At 43.2% G+C, this 19,356-nt stretch overlaps 1 protein-coding gene across 1 annotated transcript in view; it reads left to right on the forward strand.

Annotated features, from left to right (window-relative positions):
• The window catches only part of CRIM1 (cysteine rich transmembrane BMP regulator 1), a 703,894-nt gene that overhangs the window by 279,846 nt on the left and 404,692 nt on the right, over window positions 1–19,356 (forward strand). The window contains exon 3 of the mRNA XM_044289483.1: window positions 15,050–15,292. Coding sequence (XP_044145418.1) covers window positions 15,050–15,292 — 243 coding nt within the window. The remainder of the gene's footprint in view (window positions 1–15,049; window positions 15,293–19,356) is intronic.

Below are 19,356 nucleotides of genomic sequence, written 5' to 3' on the forward strand. Positions count from 1 at the left end.
TCATTTATGATGCTGAAATACACCAATATTAGGCGTATTTCAGGCGCAGATTGCGGCACAGCGGTTAGCAATCTACGACTTCTCCCCGCTCATGCCAGGTCTAAAATTGTGGCGTGGGCAGGGAAGAGGACAGTCCAGCTGTTTCAGGGGTAGGAAAAGGTCCAAATGTAAGACAGCAGGGAAACCGTCTTAAAATTTAGGAGGCACACCCCCTGTTTTTGGGGTTATGTTAAATGCAGATCTGTTCTGCACAGATTAAAAGGATTCATCAGGACTTGGTCTTCAATGCAGTTTGCAGGAGCTCCTATTGTCGTATTGGGAATATCGCTACAGTAACTATACCTGTTGACTATACAGTGAACATAACGGTGACGTTTTGATGCCTGTTTCTGGGACCCAGAGCTCCTGCAAACAGCAGATCGACAGGGGTGTCAGGAGTCAGACCCATGCCATTCTGATGTCAATATCATTTTTAATTGCTCTTCCCCTCATTAAGCAGCCCCCTCCCCAGTCTATCCTGAGTACAGCAGCCAGACTCCACTATCTGTCCATCATCTACACCGATCCCTCTACTATGTGACAGTCACTGTCCTGGTTAAAATAACAGATCTGTGATGGAAATGGCTCAAACAGATCCATTAGTTTTTTTTAAAGGATCTATTTTTTTACTTTATTTTTATGTTGTTCTGACGGATCAAAATAGCAGAAAAATAATTGTGATGTGAACTCGCCCTATGTAATACAGTACATAATGCAATTTCAACTTCTCACTGTCATCCACAAAGCTCTTCTTCATTCGGCTTGTTCCTGTATGTCCTCCATTATCTGTAAAGCACTCTACCTGTGCTCTAATTTTGACCAACTATCGAAGACTAACCTCCTCCATAACCCAAACCTCTTACTCCCACCTCCAAGACTTTGCTTGTGCTGCATCCGTTTTTGGAATTTGCCACCGCAATCAAATTATTTCCCAAGATTCTCAGTTTTAAGCAAGTCTAAATTACAAACACATCTTTTTAGGCAGGCTTCTCACATTCCCTAATCAGACTCGTTTCCTTTCACCCCCTCCTTAGAACCTGGTCCCTTCATTATATAGTGTCCCTCACATTCTTTGCACCCTAATGCAATTATTATATGTAGCGCCAGTCAATTTTGCAAAAGTGGTCACTAGAATTGACTCGCTATGCAGAAAAATGCTGACATTTTGTCCTCGTTTTCTACCAACAGTGAAGTAACCATTAATGACGAAGATGATCAAAACGGACAACCATTATGACTGCACTTTCTTTTGGCAATTTAGCAATGCCCACTGTATCTGGATGGAGCTTTATTTTCAAACTCTGGCTATTGCATTGCCTTCTGATTGAGGGTGCTTTCCTAACTCGTTTTACAGTGAGGCATATGTGTACGGTGTCATTTGTCACTCATACGCTCACAAGATAAAAAAGCATATGCGTCATGTTAAATGTATTTTACTAGATCCATAGACTGCTCGATAGCAGAAAAATACATTCAGCAATGTGTACCCAAGAGAGGCCAAAAGGGCAGTCTTCTGGCCTCTGTCGGCTGAGTGGGTCCTATGAATGTGTTTGACATAAATGTCTGGGGCTTTTCCAGCACATACGGCAGACAGACACTGCATTATTACATGGACATTTTAGGCAGCGGATGATTCTGGATAAAAGTATTATGTTTAATAGTATTTTATTAAAGCTGAAATAGCACTTAGTACAGTCCAGTCATACATCAAATAACCACTCTACAAAGGTCTTGCAATACAAAAAGTTATGCTCAGTACAGTATTTTCATTAGTTCATATTATAGTCTGATTGCATTGGCTATCACAAAAAATAAATAGCATGAGGACAATCGTGGATGAAAGTATTAGCGATAAAAAGTAAAAAAAAAAAAAAAAGGCCTCTTTACCAACAGATTTATGTTACGTGAGATTTCAGTTTAACACTGGCAGAAGACCTGTAGCCACCAACTGTTCTGCTCCAGAGGTCCAGATGTTTCTCTTTGTTGTTGGTCTTCCCTTATCCATGATTGTCACTTCACTAGTAACTTACCATCTCCAACATGAATCCTTCGGCTTCAATATCTGCAGCAGAAAAGTTCTTTTCAACTTTGGGTAATGGTTTTAAATATTTATACGTTACTTCTTCAAATACATCAGTCAGCGGACTTTGATTTTGAGCCGGTAGATGAAGGTACATCAAGTTTTCCACACTCCACTTTGTATGATAAATCACAACATCGAAGTGCGGTTTTCCTGGGTGGGTTTGACTCTTGGGGTTATCAGGTCTTTACTGATGCTGTGGCTTCTTATATGAGCTCCTGTTTACCCGTGTCCCCTGTCAATAGCCGTGTAGGTGTTTCCGTCGGTTGTGCCTGCCAAGTCTGAGCATTGATCAGAGTTTCTTTTTGAGTAATGATCTAACAAGCCTTTGAAAGTACAGACGTGGACAAAATTGTTGGTACCCTTTGGTCAATGAAAGAAAAAGTCACAATGGTCACAGAAATAACTTTAATCTGACAAAAGTAATAATAAATTAAAATTCTATAAATGTTAACCAATGAAAGTCAGACATTGTTTTTCAACCATGCTTCAACAGAATTATGTAAAAAAATAAACTCATGAAACAGGCATGGACAAAAATGATGGTACCCCTAACTTAATATTTTGTTGCGCAACCTTTTGAGGCAATCACTGCAATCAAACGCTTCCTGTAACTGTCAATGAGACATCTGCACCTCTCAGCAGGTATTTTGGCCCACTCCTCATGAGCAAACTGCTCCAGTTGTGTCCGGTTTGAAGGGTGCCTTTTCCAGACTGCATGTTTCAGCTCCTTCCAAAGATGCTCAATAGGATTGAGGTCAGGGCTCATAGAAGGCCACTTTAGAATAGTCCAATTTTTTCCTCTTAGCCATTCTTGGGTGTTTTTAGCGGTGTGTTTTGGGTCATTGTCCTGTTGCAAGACCCATGACCTGCGACTGAGACCAAGCTTTCTGACACTGGCTAGTACATTTCTCTCTAGAATTCCTTGATAGTCTTGAGATTTCATTGTACCCTGCACAGATTCAAGACACCCTGTGCCAGACGCAGCAAAGCAGCCCCAGAACATAACAGAGCCTCCTCCATGTTTCACAGTAGGGACAGTGTTCTTTTCTTGATATGCTTCATTTTTTCGTCTGTGAACATACAGCTGATGTGCCTTGGCAAAAACTTCGATTTTTGTCTCATCTGTCCACAGGACATTCTCCCAGAAGCTTTGTGGCTTGTCAACATGTAGTTTGGCATATTCCAGTCTTGCTTTTTTATGATTCGTTTTCAACAATGGTGTCCTCCTTGGTCGTCTCCCATGTAGTCCACTTTGGCTCAAACAACGACGGATGGTGCGATCTGACACTGATGTTCCTTGAGCATGAAGTTCACCTTGAATCTCTTTAGAAGTCTTTCTAGGCTCTTTTGTTACCATTCGGATTATCCGTCTCTTAGATTTGTCATCAATTTTCCTCCTGCGGCCACGTCCAGGGAGGTTGGCTACAGTCCCATGGATCTTAAACTTATGAATAATATGTGCAACTGTACTCACAGGAACATCTAGTTGCTTGGAGATGGTCTTATAGCCTTTACCTTTAACATGCTTGTCTATAATTTTCTTTCTGATCTCTTGAGACAGCTCTTTCCTTTGCTTCCTCTGGTCCATGTCGAGTGTGGTACACACCATATCACCAAACAACACAGTGATTACCTGGAGCCATATATATAGGCCCAATGGCTGATTACAAGGTTGTAGACACCTGTGATGCTAATTAGTGGACACACCTTGAATTAACATGTCCCTTTGGTCACATTATGTTCTGTGTTTTCTAGGGGTACCATCATTTTTGTCCATGCCTGTTTCATGAGTTTATTTTTTTACATAATTCTGTTGAAGCATGGTTGAAAAACAATGTCTGACTTTCATTGGTTAACATTTATAGAATTTTAATTTATTATTACTTTTGTCAGATTAAAGTTATTTCTGTGACCATTGTGACTTTTTCTTTCATTGACCAAAGGGTACCAACAATTTTGTCCACGTCTGTATAAGGCTATGTGACGTTCCTCACTCTCTCTTATCCTCTTCTACTAATAGCCTTTTTAAGTGTAGATAGGATGATGAATGTGTCTCCACCTTGAGTTCCTTGAATCTCCATACCCTTGTTGAATTTGGGTAACAGGCCAAAAGTAACCTAAATCTTGTATAATAAAGGGGTTAGCCAACATAATATGAGACCTCACAGAGTGGCCGACCCACGGTGGTGATCGTACTTACTTCGTCCCCATTGTTGGGTTCGATCTCTATCACTCCAAGTCCGGCTCTTCATCTCCTTTATTTGCCAATATTAACATTCTGTTGACGGGAGGGGCACTTGACCTCTGCAGCTAATAGCTGGCCGCAGCACTGTGTGAATATTTGTCGTGACACAAAGAGAGCAGGTCACCGCTGCGGCCAGATGTTGGCTGCAGAGGTCATGTCACGTGTACCCCTGTAAACAGGATGTTTATATCAGCACACGAGGGAGATGAATAGCTGTCCGTGGAGCAGGGACCAGGTAAGACCACTCTGTGAGGTATGATGTAATGTTGGATATTACTTCCACACTCCGTAAGGTTGTTAATACAACGAGGTTGAGATGTTTTTTTTTTATTTATATTAAAGTAGATTGGGCCAGTAAACTATACTCCACAATCTGCAAGGAGCATGTTATAGAGAAGTTGCTGAGTGCATTTAGACATAGTTTTATACATAAATTCAGTGTTGACTTGCAATGTTTTATTTCATTCTTGTTCTCCTTTGGCTTCGTAGCTCACAGAGTTTAAAATCCAGCTTTACCCACCTACTGCCAGTAATGGACAGCTATCTCTTTATGTACACTGTATATACTGTATAGCTAATAGCTGTCCATCACTGACAATCAGTGAACTGCTGCTGAATCTGCAATCTGAACCCATCATGCTATAGGTTGGGTTCACACTGGCATCACGTTTTGGCTCAGGATGCATCCCGGGTGCATTGCGGCAAACCCACGCTAGTAGGTACGCAATTGCAGTCAGTTTTGACTGTGATTGCATTACGTTGTTTTGTTTTTATCGCGCGGGTGCAATGCGTTTTGCACGCACGTGATAAAAAACTGAATGTGGTACCCAGACCCAAACTTTGTAACTGTAATAGAAATCTTGATTCCACCACTAGTCCTATTTACTTATCACATGAATGTACCCGTGTGCTGACCCAGTACATGTATGTCATGTAACATTGCTGCTTACTGAATGCAAGAATTTACATGATGCCATGTTTCAGTAAGGTCATAGATACATTACACAGGGCTGATACATGGGCTATACCATTCTACTGCATATAGGGGTCAATTGCCTGAATAAGACAAGTGCATGACTTCCTATCATATAAACACAGGTTCTTGGCAGGTACGATATTAGGCCTCATTCACATTTCCATACCTTTTAACATCTGTGAAAAAATAATCAGTGAAGAATTCTTATTTGGTCCACGTGTCTTATTTGTTTTGCCTTTCATGTGTCATCCATATTCCACGTATGCTGCTCAGCTGAAAATTAATATCCAGAGCATCTCCTACCAATGGTCCTTGAAAAACCAGTGCCAGAACACAGATGCCATTCGTTTTGTGTCAGTGGTTTTTCACGGACCCCTGGACTTCAATTGGCATTTTTGTTCTGCATCACATAGCAATGTAGTGCATGCGCCTGTGATTTTTCCTGTGGAAAACCACTGTTAAAGTCCATGGCTGAGTGTTCTGTCCGTGGAAAATGCGGATAGCACTCGTCAGTGAAAAGCGGAAATGTGAACGAGGCCTCATTCTGCTTTTTATTGAACAGTTTAGAGTCCCCAACCTTTAGCAGACTCTGATAAATGATATGTGAGGCAGATACATATTTACATATTTTGACACTGAATTGCATGGGAAAATCATTCCCAATCTGTAACTGCGAATGAATGTCTTGGCGGACTCCTCGGCTCCTATTAATACTTGCTCTGCTCTTCCAAGAAGATTATACCCTCTGATTAAGTTACTTCACTGAGGTAGCCTTGGCTTCTTAGATAGGTTGTGAACAGCAAACATTAGGATAGTACAGAGAAACCGAAGATCTGTTTGCTTTTCTAAATACCAAAATAATGATCTGTATCAGCATAGCTTCCCTCACAAACTGTTTATCTAAGGATCATTACAAGTCCAGCCGAAGGCGATCCTCAGTGATGGGATCTGTATTATAGCCTTTAGTAGTTAAATATTCTAACTGTATTAGGCTACTTTCACACTCGCGTATTGGCTTTCCGTTTGTGAGATCCGTTCAGGGATTCTAATGCATTCTGAATGGAAAAGGATCTGCTCAGAATGCATCAGTTTGCATCAGTTCAGTCTTTATTCCGCTTTGGAGATGGACACCTGAGCCAATCTGGCACAATAGAAAACTGATCCATCCTCCATTGACTTTCAATGGTGTTGATGACGGATCCACACAAAACGTGAATATGAAAGTAGCCTTAGTCTCGCCCATGTGGCATAGAAGCAATGCTATGAGTAGGTGGATGCCATCGAATAAAAAATCCATACTATATGTGCCGGAGCAGTAAAGGAGCACTTACACTGCGCCAATAAGCAGAAAATTATCGGGAAACGTTCCTTCTCGATAGCTGCCTGCTCGTCAGTGGAGATGAGAGGTGCCGCTCATCACTAGTGGCGATCACCTCCACTGCATGAGGATAAGTGATGTCTACTGCCGTTGCTTGTCTTCATTGGTTGTGGGCAGCAATTCACTGTTTACACAGCACAATCTGATACCCAGAAATGAAGATTGAGATGTCCGCACCAAAGATCATTTGACCCGATGAACAAGTGTTTTCCTCGTCTGCGGCACCTTTACATGGGCAGCTGGAACATAGGGCCGTGTAAACCCGCTATAAGGGTCCATTCACACGTCCGTAAGTGTTTTGCGGATCTGCAAAACACGGACACCTGCAATGTGCCATCTGCAATTTGTCACCTTTTGCTTTGATTACTGCTTTGCACACACTTGGCATTCTCTTGATGAGCTTCAAGAGGTAGTCACCTGAAATGGTCTTCCAACAGTCTTGAAGGAGTTCCCAGAGATGCTTAGCACTTGTTGGCCCTTTTACCTTCACTCTGCGGTCCAGCTCACCCAAACCATCTCGATTGGGTTCAGGTCCGGTGACTGTGGAGGCCAGGTCATCTGGCGCAGCACCCCATCACTCTGCTTCATGGTCAAATAGCCCTTACACAGCCTGGAGGTGTGTTTGGGGTCATTGCCCTGTTGAAAAATAAATGATGGTCCAACTAGACGCAAACCGGATGGAATAGCATGCCGCTGCAAGATGCTGTGGTAACCATGCTGGTTCAGTATGCCTTCAATTTTGAATAAATCCCCAACAGTGTCACCAGCAAAGCACCCCCACACCATCACACCTCCTCCTCCATGCTTCACGGTGGGAACCAGGCATGTAGAGTCTATCCGTTCACCTTTTCTGCGTCGCACAAAGACACAGTGGTTGGAACCAAAGATCTCAAATTTGGACTCATCAGACCAAAGCACAGATTTCCACTGGTCTAATGTCCATTCCTTGTGTTCTTTATCCCAAACAAGTCTCTTCTGCTTGTTGCCTGTCCTTAGCAGTGGTTTCCTAGCAGATATTCTACCATGAAGGCCTGATTCACACAGTCTCCTCTTAACAGTTGTTCTAGAGATGTGTCTGCTGCTAGAACTCTGTGTGGCATTGACCTGGTCTCTAATCTGAGCTGCTGTTAACCTGCGATTTCTGAGGCTGGTGACTCGGATGAACTTATCCTCCGCAGCAGAGGTGACTCTTGGTCTTCCTTTCCTGGGGCGGTCCGCATGTGAGCCAGTTTCTTTGTAGCGCTTGATGGTTTTTGTGACTGCACTTGGGGACACTTTCAAAGTTTTCCCAATTTTTCGGACTGACTGACCTTAATTTCTTAAAGTAATGATGGCCACTAGTTTTTCTTTACTTAGCTGCTTTTTTCTTGCCATAATACAAATTCTAACAGTCTATTCAGTAGGACTATCAGCTGTGTATCCACCGGACTTCTCCGCAACGCAACTGATGGTCCCAACCCCATTTATAAGGCAAGAAATCCCACTTATTAAACCTGACAGGGCACACCTGTGAAGTGAAGACCATTTCAGGTGACTACCTCTTGAAGCTCATCAAGAGAATGCAAAGAGTGTGCAAAGCAGTAATCAAAGCAAAAGGTGGCTACTTTGAAGAACCTAGAATATGACATATTTTCAGTTGTTTCACACTCTTTTGTTATGTATATAATTCCACATGTGTTAATTCATAGTTTTGATGCCTTCAGTGTGAATCTACAATTTTTATAGTCATGAAAATAAAGAAAACTTTTTGAATGAGAAGGTGTGTCCAAACTTTTGGTCTGTACTGTACGTTCCAGCTTCATTGAAAGTTAATAGGTCCACAAATTGCGGAACGAATGCGGACCCAAATTACGGACGTGTGATTGGACCCTAAGAGTATGGTTTGATGGTATAGATTTATTTGGATTGCGAAAATATACTGTACATTGAATTACAAAACTATGCAATGGTGGTTTTCAGGTCCACAACATTGCCCTATGTATCACAAATTTGTAATTAATTGGCTTTACAAAGACTTAAAGGGGTTATCCCATGACTAATGTTAGAAATGAATATCAGACATCATATAGTACATGACAACCTCTTTCTAACAAAGCTAGGACCAGCTCTGTACCTCACATGCATCCAGAGATCTCCGCATTCATTGCTCTGTTAGATTTATATCAAGAGGAATGCTCAAGGGGAGTGTCTTTTCTGCTGCAGCTCAGGGAGCGTATATCAGCTCTCCCTATCACAGCTCAGGGGGCGTGCCCATGCTCTCCCTATCACAGCTCAGGAGGCAGTTCAAGGGTGAAAATGAGCATGTGCAGTAATCTCAGTGAGCAGGTCAAAGAAATAAGAAAAAAAAACTAACAGCAAGTGGCGCTAAAGTGTCTTCTTGTAATCGCCAGCTCTGGTTCTTTTCAACTTGGCAGAAGGCGGGAACTTAACCAGGAACAGTTTACTTCAGATAACTAACCCACGAGACTAGCAGGTCTGAGGTACAGCACTTGGGTGGGTAGAAGGGTTGGGTACAACAACGGTTCTTTAGAACTCTATGGGTAATGCTCTGCTCCGCCTGCACTGACCACTACTGCACCGGCTCAGTTCCTGACAGACTTAGCTGCTCAACTTCTAACTCTTAGGCCTCTTTCACACAGGCGTGTGCTCCCCGTTGCCGTACTGCGGACACGCAATACACAGGTGCCGTTCCGTGGGCATTCCCCATCACGGAGATGCGGAACGGAAGCACGGAACAGAACCCTACGGAAGCACTACGGAGTCCTATCTTTTTGCGGAAAAGGCCGGATCGCGGACCCATTCAAGTAAATGGGTCCGCGATCCGCTGCGGCTGCCCCACGGACTGTGCTCGTGCATTGCGGCCCACATTTTGCTGGCCGCAGCACGACCACGAGGCACACACGCCCGTGTGAAAGAGACCTTATTGGGAATAGGGCTCTATATCTAGCCAACCCCAGACATCTCCCAGGTGGGCCATGCTTTTATCTGACCTGCATGCCCATCGTGGGTGTTTGCCTGTGACAATACGAGTTCAGTGTGCACAAGACTGGGGCAGAATCAGGGTTTGCTGTCAGTCTCGACCCATCTTTCTTCTACTAAGCAACTCAGCCCTTGAATTGGGCTTCAGCCGGATCAGAGAAAGAGCATATGTGCTGAAAAAGTGTATTCGCCAGTGGCAGAATCCATGTTTGGTATCTGTATGTATGCAACCATAGGTAGAACTGCTCTTCATGGTCATATATCCAAGGGGACAATATGTTTGGACTACAAGCATGGAGCAAGTATGTAGAGAAGCGTGGATGCAGCACTGTTTGTAATTATTTCCAGTTGACTAAATCTTTACGTTTGCATTGCCTATACATTGCAATAGGAGAAGGTTCATGGGAAAATCCCTTTAAAGGGGTTGTGTCACGAAACATATTCTAAATTTTTCAAACCAGCCTCTGAATCTGAAAACATTTGTAATTGCATGTAATTAAATATTTAATATAGCCAATGAGCTAAAATATATCTATATAGCGCCACCTGCTGTTTGTTAATTTCCTTATCTTTTTGTCCGTCTCACTAAGCTGGTCGAACGTGCTCTGTTTAAATCTTCAACTGCCATCAGCCATATGTTTTGTTAGGAGCTGTGACAGTAACAGGGAGAGAGCTGCAGCAGAAAGGACACTCCCCTGAGCTGCCAGGCTGAAGATAATCTAGCAGAGCAATTGGAGCAATGAATGCGGAGATCTCTGGACCCATGTAAGGTACAGGGCTGGTTCTAGCTTTGTTAGAAAGAGCTAGTCATGTACTAAATGATTTATGATTTTAATTTTTTACATCAATCATGGCATAGCCCCTTTAAAGGAAAACTGGTATAAAACATATATTTGTATCTGGTTCATGAAAAAGGTTAAAAATGCCTCCCATCCCCTGGAATCTGCAGCAGTCTACAACGAAAATAGCAGTCTTCCTTTCTAGCCATGCAGTATAAATAGGTGCAGCTTCTTCCTGGAATATCATTGTGCGGCGTGAATTCACCGGTGGCATATTACCTGAAGGTTAGATTGCCACTTGTGTTTAAAAATAAAATACCGTTTAGCAGAAATGATTCTCCTGTTCCACCGCTGATACTTTCAGCTTATATATTCTGAAAGGAGCTAGGTTACAAAGGAGAAGAATCAGGCACTACCATCCATGTCTGCAGAACTTCCAGTGCATTACAAATCCAGCACCCTGCCCTAATATGCTATTGAAAGTTTTCGTGGCAAGCTTTAAAAGCAGAGCGTTATTAGCATGGAGCGGAGAGGATCCTCCACAAATCATTGAGATTTCTGATACATTGCTCGACAGCGCGCCCCTGAATACACAAGTAGCAACAGTTTGGAATTCATATTTGATTATGTCCCTGATCTATGATGTTCTCCTGTTTCCAACTCATTTGCTGCTCATTTCAAAATGCATTAGTGAAAGGGTTCAGTGAAGACTGTCTTGTAGTTACTTCAAGCCTTCAGTGCTCACCTAACATAACATCAGAGATGTTTGTGTGCCCATGAATCATGTTGGGAGAGGCTGGCTCATTCCGCCGCTGTCAGGCTGGACTTGTGTACTTTGCAAATCGTTTATTGTTGGTGGAGCTGAAGGAAGAGGTCACATTTACCTAAGTTAAATTTGGTTAAATATGACCTTTCAACTCTCCTGACAACTCTGGAGCATCTTTTCTTGTGTCGTCTCATTCATTTATTATTTCTGCTAGAAGTTATGAATAATTGCTAGCAGTCTGCAGTAAGGGTACAGAGGGGAGGTAACCATTTGGGGGCGGGATGTACCTGCACAGACTCACTCTATCCAATCAGTGCTGACATATTACGACTGTGTATGTACACCGCCCCCCCCAACTGGTTACCTCCCCTCTGTACCCTTACTACAGACTGCTAGCAATTATTCATAACTTCTAGTAGAAATAATAAAGGAACAGCACAACATAGAGCCATAAGAATAGATGCTCCGGAATGGTTATTACATGGGGAATGCTTGAAGCTATTAAAACAGACATGTCAGGAGCGGTGACAGGTCCTCTTTAAGAGTAGTTGAAAATGTGCAAATAAGCTAAAAAACAATGGAGTAGGTAGATAATTACGATAGATAAGATAAATAGATAGTAACATAGTACATAAGGCCGAAAAAAGACATTTATCCATCCAGTTCGGCCTGTCATCCTGCAAGTTGATAGATTAGATAGATAGATATGATAGATAGAATAAAGAATGCGATCAATACAGATTGATAGATAGATAGAAGTGCTGTCTATCATCAATGATGGCCAGTTCGCATTGTTCGCCCGCGAACACATGCAGGCTGCCATTTTATCTCACAAGTCCGGCGAGGCGCAGGTAAGTCCTTACCTGTGCCTGTGCGCGAGCCGGTCTGAAATCAAATGCGGTCACCGGGAGCAGGCAGTTCCGAGAACAGCCCGATGAAGGCCCCCGGTGGCTGTTCTCGGAACTGCCTGCTCCCGCTGAGCGCATTTGGTTTCAGACCTGCTCGCTCACAGGCACAGTTAAGGATGTACCTGCACCTCGCTGGACTTGTGAGAAAAGATGGCAGCCCGCATGTGTTTGCGGGCGAACAATGCGAACTGGCCATCACTGTCTATTATTACTGTTTGTGGAGTAAGAGACGTCAGAGTCAGGGGTATATAGTTATGTGAGATGTGTAATAAAGTATAAAGGAAAATAGCATTAGTTGCCCATAGCAACTAAATGGATTTCACCTTTCATTTTTCAGTTGTCCTTTGGAAAATGAAAGGCAGAATCTCATTGGTTGCTATGGGCAGCTAAGCCAGCAGTTTTGATAACTCTCCCCCTATTACTTTATTGTACATTTTTATACTGTCGAGCAGAGTTTGGAGGGCTGCTTTTTATTTGAACCCTCTCATCTGGCATGTAAAGAGTGAAAAGTGATATTTTTGGAGCATCCTGTCTTTTCGCCTGTGTGTTCTGGGCCACTAACTCTGCTGACATAAGCTGGTTCTCCCTGAAGGGCACAGCATGCCCAAGTTGAACCTGTTAACCTGTGAAGTAGATTCTATTAGCATATATATTGCTATTACCATCATTATTAATATTAATAACTTAAGGTATGACTGTTTGCACCCGTCAGCTTAATTGCAAGTTCACTTCAGTGGTCATAATACTTGAAATCACTGAGATGAAGAAACTAGTTGTTTCATGCACGTTCATGCAATATTTAGTTCAATATTACGTTAACAAAAAATATATCAAAGCATGACATCCCTTTATAACATATTTATTCATTTTATGCATTTATATAGTGGTGACATGTTCCACAGCGCTTTACAGACATTAGCATCACACTGTCCCCAATGGGGGTCACAATCTAAGCTCCCTATCAGTATGTCTTTGGAGTGTGGGAGGAAACTACAGTACCTGGAGGAGACCCGTGCAAGCATGGGTTGAAAATACAAATTCCATGCAGATGTTGTCCTTGGATTCGAACCTTGGACCCCAGCGCTGCATGGCACCACTGAGCCACTGTGCTGCACATGTGTGTATCCTGACATGCTACCAATTTTGCAACTGAAATCTGCCATTTTTATTAAACCCCCAGCCGCTACCTTGAGGGTATGGCCTGGTGGTGGTGCGGACGGCATGTGGACAAGCCACAGCAGACAGTAGCCCAGCAGTGGGGCATACACCCAAGCCACACCTACCCATAGCAGACAGTGGCCTGACGGTGGGCAGGCCCCATGCAGCCAAGCCACATCCACCCCACAACAGACAATGGCCTGATGGTGGAGCATGTCACATGCAGCTTAGCCACACCTACCTGCAGCAGACAAAGGCCTGTTGGTGGGGTAGGCCACATGCAGCTAAGCTACATGAACCCACAACAGACTGGCCCGATGGTGGGGGAGGCAACATGCAGCCAAGCCACACATACCCAGAGCAGTCTGCCATCGGTGGGGTAGGCCACATGCATCCAAACTACGCCCACCTGCAACAGACAGTGATCGCATAAATCAGTGTGTCTCTACATATAGTACAAGGGAAAATTGATAAACGCTCCCATATTCAGTGATATATCCACTTACATTTTAGGCCTCGTAGAAACTCATTTATTACTAGTTGTAACCGTATTTTGTGTTGGCTGACAGTTGATGCTAATAGACTCTATACACAATATTTTGGCCATACAGTTAAAGAAGTAATAAAATTTTAATGATTATTTTTTTTATTTATTTTTTGAGAATAGGATGTTGAACATTTTTCTAATATACATCTGTTTAAAATTTTGCTTGCAGACCTTTATTATATCCATACAGTTACCTCTCCCTAAAGAAAAAAAAAATTGGATAGCCCATTTTTTTTTTTTTTGCACGGAATTGTATAACCAAAATAACAATATCACCTAGAGACAGGTAGCCATTTTACAAATCACCTACAGACAGGCAGCCATGTAAATACACACAGTAATGTAGTTACTGTAATAGCCACATTAATCCATTACTAGTCCTATTCACTTTTCATGTGTCTTTTGTGTTTTTGTATGTATATATTAGAAAATGGTATGATTTACGATTACATAAACAAATACATAAAAAAAAACTGGAATACTCCTTTAAGTAGGAGTTTCTTTTCTTGCTGTGTGTTGATAAAGTTACCATTGTTATTGTAAATATTGACCTGTCAAATGTACGCGAAAGGTCACAAATTTGGGATGCCTTTAACCCATAGAAAGTTATGTGAAGATAGCAAGTCCAGCCCACCCATATACTTTAACACAGGGGTGCACAACCTGCGGCCCGGGGGCCACATGCGGCCCTTGATACCATTCTGTGCGGCCCCCAACCATCTGGTAACAGACATGTATGCCTATGTCTTGTGGCTGCTCACATGTATTTTTCATGTATTTCTCCCATTAGATGGGAGTCCTGGAAGTGTAACTAGACATTAATGGTATATAATGTGTGTTCAATATGCCATAAGTACAATATTTCAGTTGTTAATACACCTTTAAATTTGAATTGCGGCCCTCGTCATTGCCAGACTGAACCAATGTGGCCCCCAACCAGGAAACGTTGTGCACCCCTGCTTTAACACATCCTGGGCCGGTGCATAGGTTTAGCTGGAAATGCGGTTTCAGCAGACTCAAACAAAAAATGTGCCAGCACTGGATGTCCTCCATGGTGTCGTGGCACATACTTCCATAAAATAAGTATATACATAAGTATAAATCACATCATTTACAGTTGAATGACTTAACCCAAAAGAATATTTTCTGATCAACTTATCTAAATGGAGTCTCCATAATCTTTTATTTCAGAGGAAAAGCCGGATTGCTCCACCGCCCGATGTGAAGTGCAGTTTTCACCACGATGTGCAGAAGACTCGGTCCTCATTGAAGGCTACGCTCCTCCTGGGGAATGTTGCCCGCTGCCCAGCCGATGTGTGTGCAATCTCGCAGGGTGCTTGAGGAAGGTTTGCCAGCCGGGCTACCTAAACATTGTCGTGTCCAAAGCATCAGGCAAGCCCGGGGAGTGCTGCGACCTCTATGAATGCAAACCAGGTAAGATAAGTTGTTTCTTATTACTCAGCCCCCTGTCACAAAGCCATTTCGTCTTGGCACTGTGTAAAGATGAAGGCTTTGATGATGGCAGAATTTACCTCTCTGCCGACACCTCCTGCGTTATCCAGCTCTCACTAAAGTACTTGTGACTCCTTAAGTGAAGCATTTCTTTTCTGCATTCACATAACCTCCTTGAGGTGCGATCTTTGCTAATGAAAAGTGTCACAGGTTTACTACACAATAATCGCTACCCTATTTGCTTTTTATGTAACTCGCATTGTCCTTTTATCATTGCTAAAATGGATTCGGCTGAATTGCTAAATGTAAAGTTGACTTTGTAGCATTTATTGTAGAATTAAGCGGAGGCTTAAACGCGCAATTAATGTTTGTAGAGTTTCAAGGCAAAAAGCTTTTGAGTGCGGAGAATGAAATTGCATTTAGAGGGGAAAGGAGTGCACTTGACCCTAGTATGTAGCATTATTAATGGCACCTAATAAGGGCTCATGCACACGAACGTATTTTTCTTTTCTTTGTCTGTTCCGTTTTTTTTGCGGAGCGTATGTGGAACCGTTCACTTCAATGGGTCTGCAAAAAAATGGAACTTACTCCGTGCTCATTCCGTTTCCGCATGTCCGTATTTCCACTCCACAAAAAAATCCTATTCAACATTACAGACAAGGATAGTACTGTTCTGTTAGGGGCCAGCTGTTCCGTTCCGCAAAATACGGAATGCTCACGGACATCATCCGTATTTTTTTGCGGATCCGTTTTTTGCGGTCGTGTGCATGAGGCCTAACAACCACTTTTACACTTGTAACCAATGAGACTTTAATAAAAATGTGTATCACGGTTCCAACCGCAATGTAATGGCATTAAATCTGTTACTAAAAGCTAAAGTTTCAGAAATATAAATGGCACAGTCAAAATAATGTCATGTGTATAGAGAATAATACTCATATCATACCTGCAGCTCCAGTGTGCAAAGCTACAACTAGCTAAGCAGGGGTTGGGTAAGGCAGTCTGGTACAGCGCTCAATACCCGGATGCCACTTATATCTATATGTATGTATATATGGGGCGATTTATCAAACTGATGTAAAGTAGAACTGGCTTAGGCATCTTTCACACTTGCGTTGTCCGGATCCGGCGTGTACTCCACTTGCCGGAATTGCACGCCGGATACGGAAAAACGCAAGTGTACTGAAAGCATTTGAAGACGGATCCGTCTTCAAAATGCTTTCAGTGTTACTATGGCACCCAGGACGCTATTAAAGTCCTGGTTGCCATAGTAGGAGCGGGGGAGCGGTATACTTACAGTCCGTGTGGCTCCCGGGGCGCTCCAGAATGACGTCAGAGCGCCCCATGCGCATGGATGACGTGCCATGCGATCACGTCATCCATGCGCTTGGGGCGCCCTGACGTCACTCTGGAGCGCCCCGTGAGCCGCACGGATGGTAAGCATACTGCTCCCTGCTCCCCGCTACACTTTACCATGGCTGCCAGGACTTTAGCGTCCCGGCAGTCATGGTAACCACTCTAAAAAAGCTAAACGTCGTATCCGGCAATGCGCCGAAACGACGTTTAGCTTAAGGCCGGATCCGGATCAATGCCTTTCAATGGGCATTCATTCCGGATCCGGCCTTGCGGCAAGTCTTCAGTTTTTTTGGCCGGAGCAAAAAGCGCAGCATGCTGCGGTATTTTCTGCGGCCAAAAAACGTTCCGTTCCGGAACTGAAGACATCCTGGTGCATCCTGAACGGATTTCACTCCATTCAGAATGCATTAGGATAATCCTGATCAGGATTCTTCCGGCATAGAGCCCCGACGACGGAACTCTATGCCGGAAGACAATAACGCAGGTGTGAAAGAGCCCTTAGTCTACTTTCACACTCACGTTTTGGCTTTCCGTTTGTGAGATCCGTTCAGGGCTCTCACAAGCGGTCCAAAACGGAGCAGATTGCATTCTAATGCATTCTGAATGGAAAAGGATCCCCTCAGAATGCATCAGTTTGCACCAGTTCAATCTCCATTCCGCTTTGGAGATGGACACCAAAACGCTTGCCGCGTTTTGGTATCCATCTGATGAAACTGAGCCAAACAGATCTGTCCTGGCACACAATGTAAGTCAATGGGAATGGATCTGTTTTCACTGACACAATCTGGCACAATAGAAAACGGATCCGTCCTCTATTGACTTTCAATGGTGTTCAAGACTGATCCGTCTTGGCTATGTTAAAGATAATACTAACGGATCCGTTCTGAACGGATGCATGCGGTTGTATTATCTGAATGGATCTGTACATGACGGAGCCGCACAAAACGTGAGTGTAAAAGTAGCCTTAGTTGCCCCCAACAACCAATCAGATTCCACCTTTCATTTTCCAAACAAGCTGTGAAAAATGAAAGGTGGAATTTGATTGGTTGCTATGGGCAACTAAGCCAGTTCTACTTTACACAAGTTTGATAAATCTCCCCCATAATCTTTCCAATTTATATCTATATTTATGTATATTATATATATATACACTGCCTGTCCCAAAAAAAAGTCGCCACCCAAAAAAAAAAATGGTCACACACTCTAATATTTTGTTGGACCGTTTTTAGCTTTGATTACGGCACGCATTCGCTGTACCATTATTTTGATAAGCTTCTGCAATGTCACAAGATTTATTTCCATCCAGTGTTGCATTAAATTTTCACTAAGATCTTGCATTGATGATGGTAGAGTCTGACTGCTGCGCAAAGCCTTCTCCAGCACATCCCAAAGATTCTCAATGGGGTTAAGGTCTGGACACTGTGGTGGCCAATCCATGTGTGAAATTGATGTCTTATGCTCCCTAAACCACTCTTTCACAATTTGAGTCCAATGAATCCTGGCATTGTCATCTTGGAATATGCCCGTGCCATCAGGGAAAATCCATTGATGAAATAACCTGGTCATTCAGTATGTTCAGGTAGTCAGCTGACCTTGTTCTTGGAGCACATACTGTTGCTGAACCCAGGGCCGGTGCAAGGATTTTTGCCAACACAAGCGAAGCTACATTTTGGCGCCCCCCCTTCGCAGCTCAGCCCACCTCAGGTCAGACCAGCAATCAGACCTCCAATGTTAATCAGACCTCAGATCAGCCCCCCATGTCAGCCATTAGCCCCCCATGTCAGAAATCAGCCCCCCATGTCAGCCATCATGCCCCCATGTCACATTTCTCCCCCTCCATGTCACATTTTTACGCCCTCCCCCAGGGTGCGCCCTAAGGCAGCCGCTTGGTCTGCCTTATGGTAGCACCGGCCCTGGCTGAACCTAGACCTGACCAACTGCAGCAACCCCAGATCATAGCAGTGCCCCCCACAGGCTTGTACAGTAGGCACTAGGCATGATGGGTGCATCACTTTATCTGCCTCTCTTATTACCCTGATGTGCCCATCACTCTAGAACAGGGTAAATCTGGACTCATCAGACCACATGACCTTCTTCCATTGCTCCAGAGTCCAATCTTTATGCTCCCTAGCAAATTGAAGCCTTTTTTTCTGATTCTATTACGGCTACACAGCTGTTCAGTCCCAATCCCTTGAGTTCCCTTCGCATTGTGCATGTGGAAATGCTCTTACTTTCACTATTAAACATAGCCCTGAGTTCTACTGTTGTTTTTCTTCGATTTGATTTCACCAAATGTTTGTGATCGCCGATGACTATCATTAATGATTTTTTCCTCGCCACATTTCTTCCTCGAATACGATGGGCCCCCATTATCCTTCCAGTTTTTAATAATGCGTTGGACAGTTCTTAACCCGATTTTAGTAGTTTCTGCAATCTCCTTAGATGTTTTCTCTGCTTGATGCATGCCAATGATTTGACCCTTCTCAAACAGACTACCATCTTTTCCACGACCACAAGATGTGTCTTTCGACATGGTTGTTTAAGAAATGAGAAGCAACTCATTGCACCGGTTGGGGTTAAATAACTTGTTGCCAGCTGAAAGATAATCGCCCATGCAGTAATTATCCAATAGAAGGCTCATAACTATTTGTTTAGTTGAATCCAAGTGGCGACTTTTTTATTTTATTTTT

Source organism: Bufo gargarizans, chromosome 4 (genome assembly GCF_014858855.1).
Source record: "Bufo gargarizans isolate SCDJY-AF-19 chromosome 4, ASM1485885v1, whole genome shotgun sequence".
NCBI classification, from domain to species: domain Eukaryota; kingdom Metazoa; phylum Chordata; class Amphibia; order Anura; family Bufonidae; genus Bufo; species Bufo gargarizans.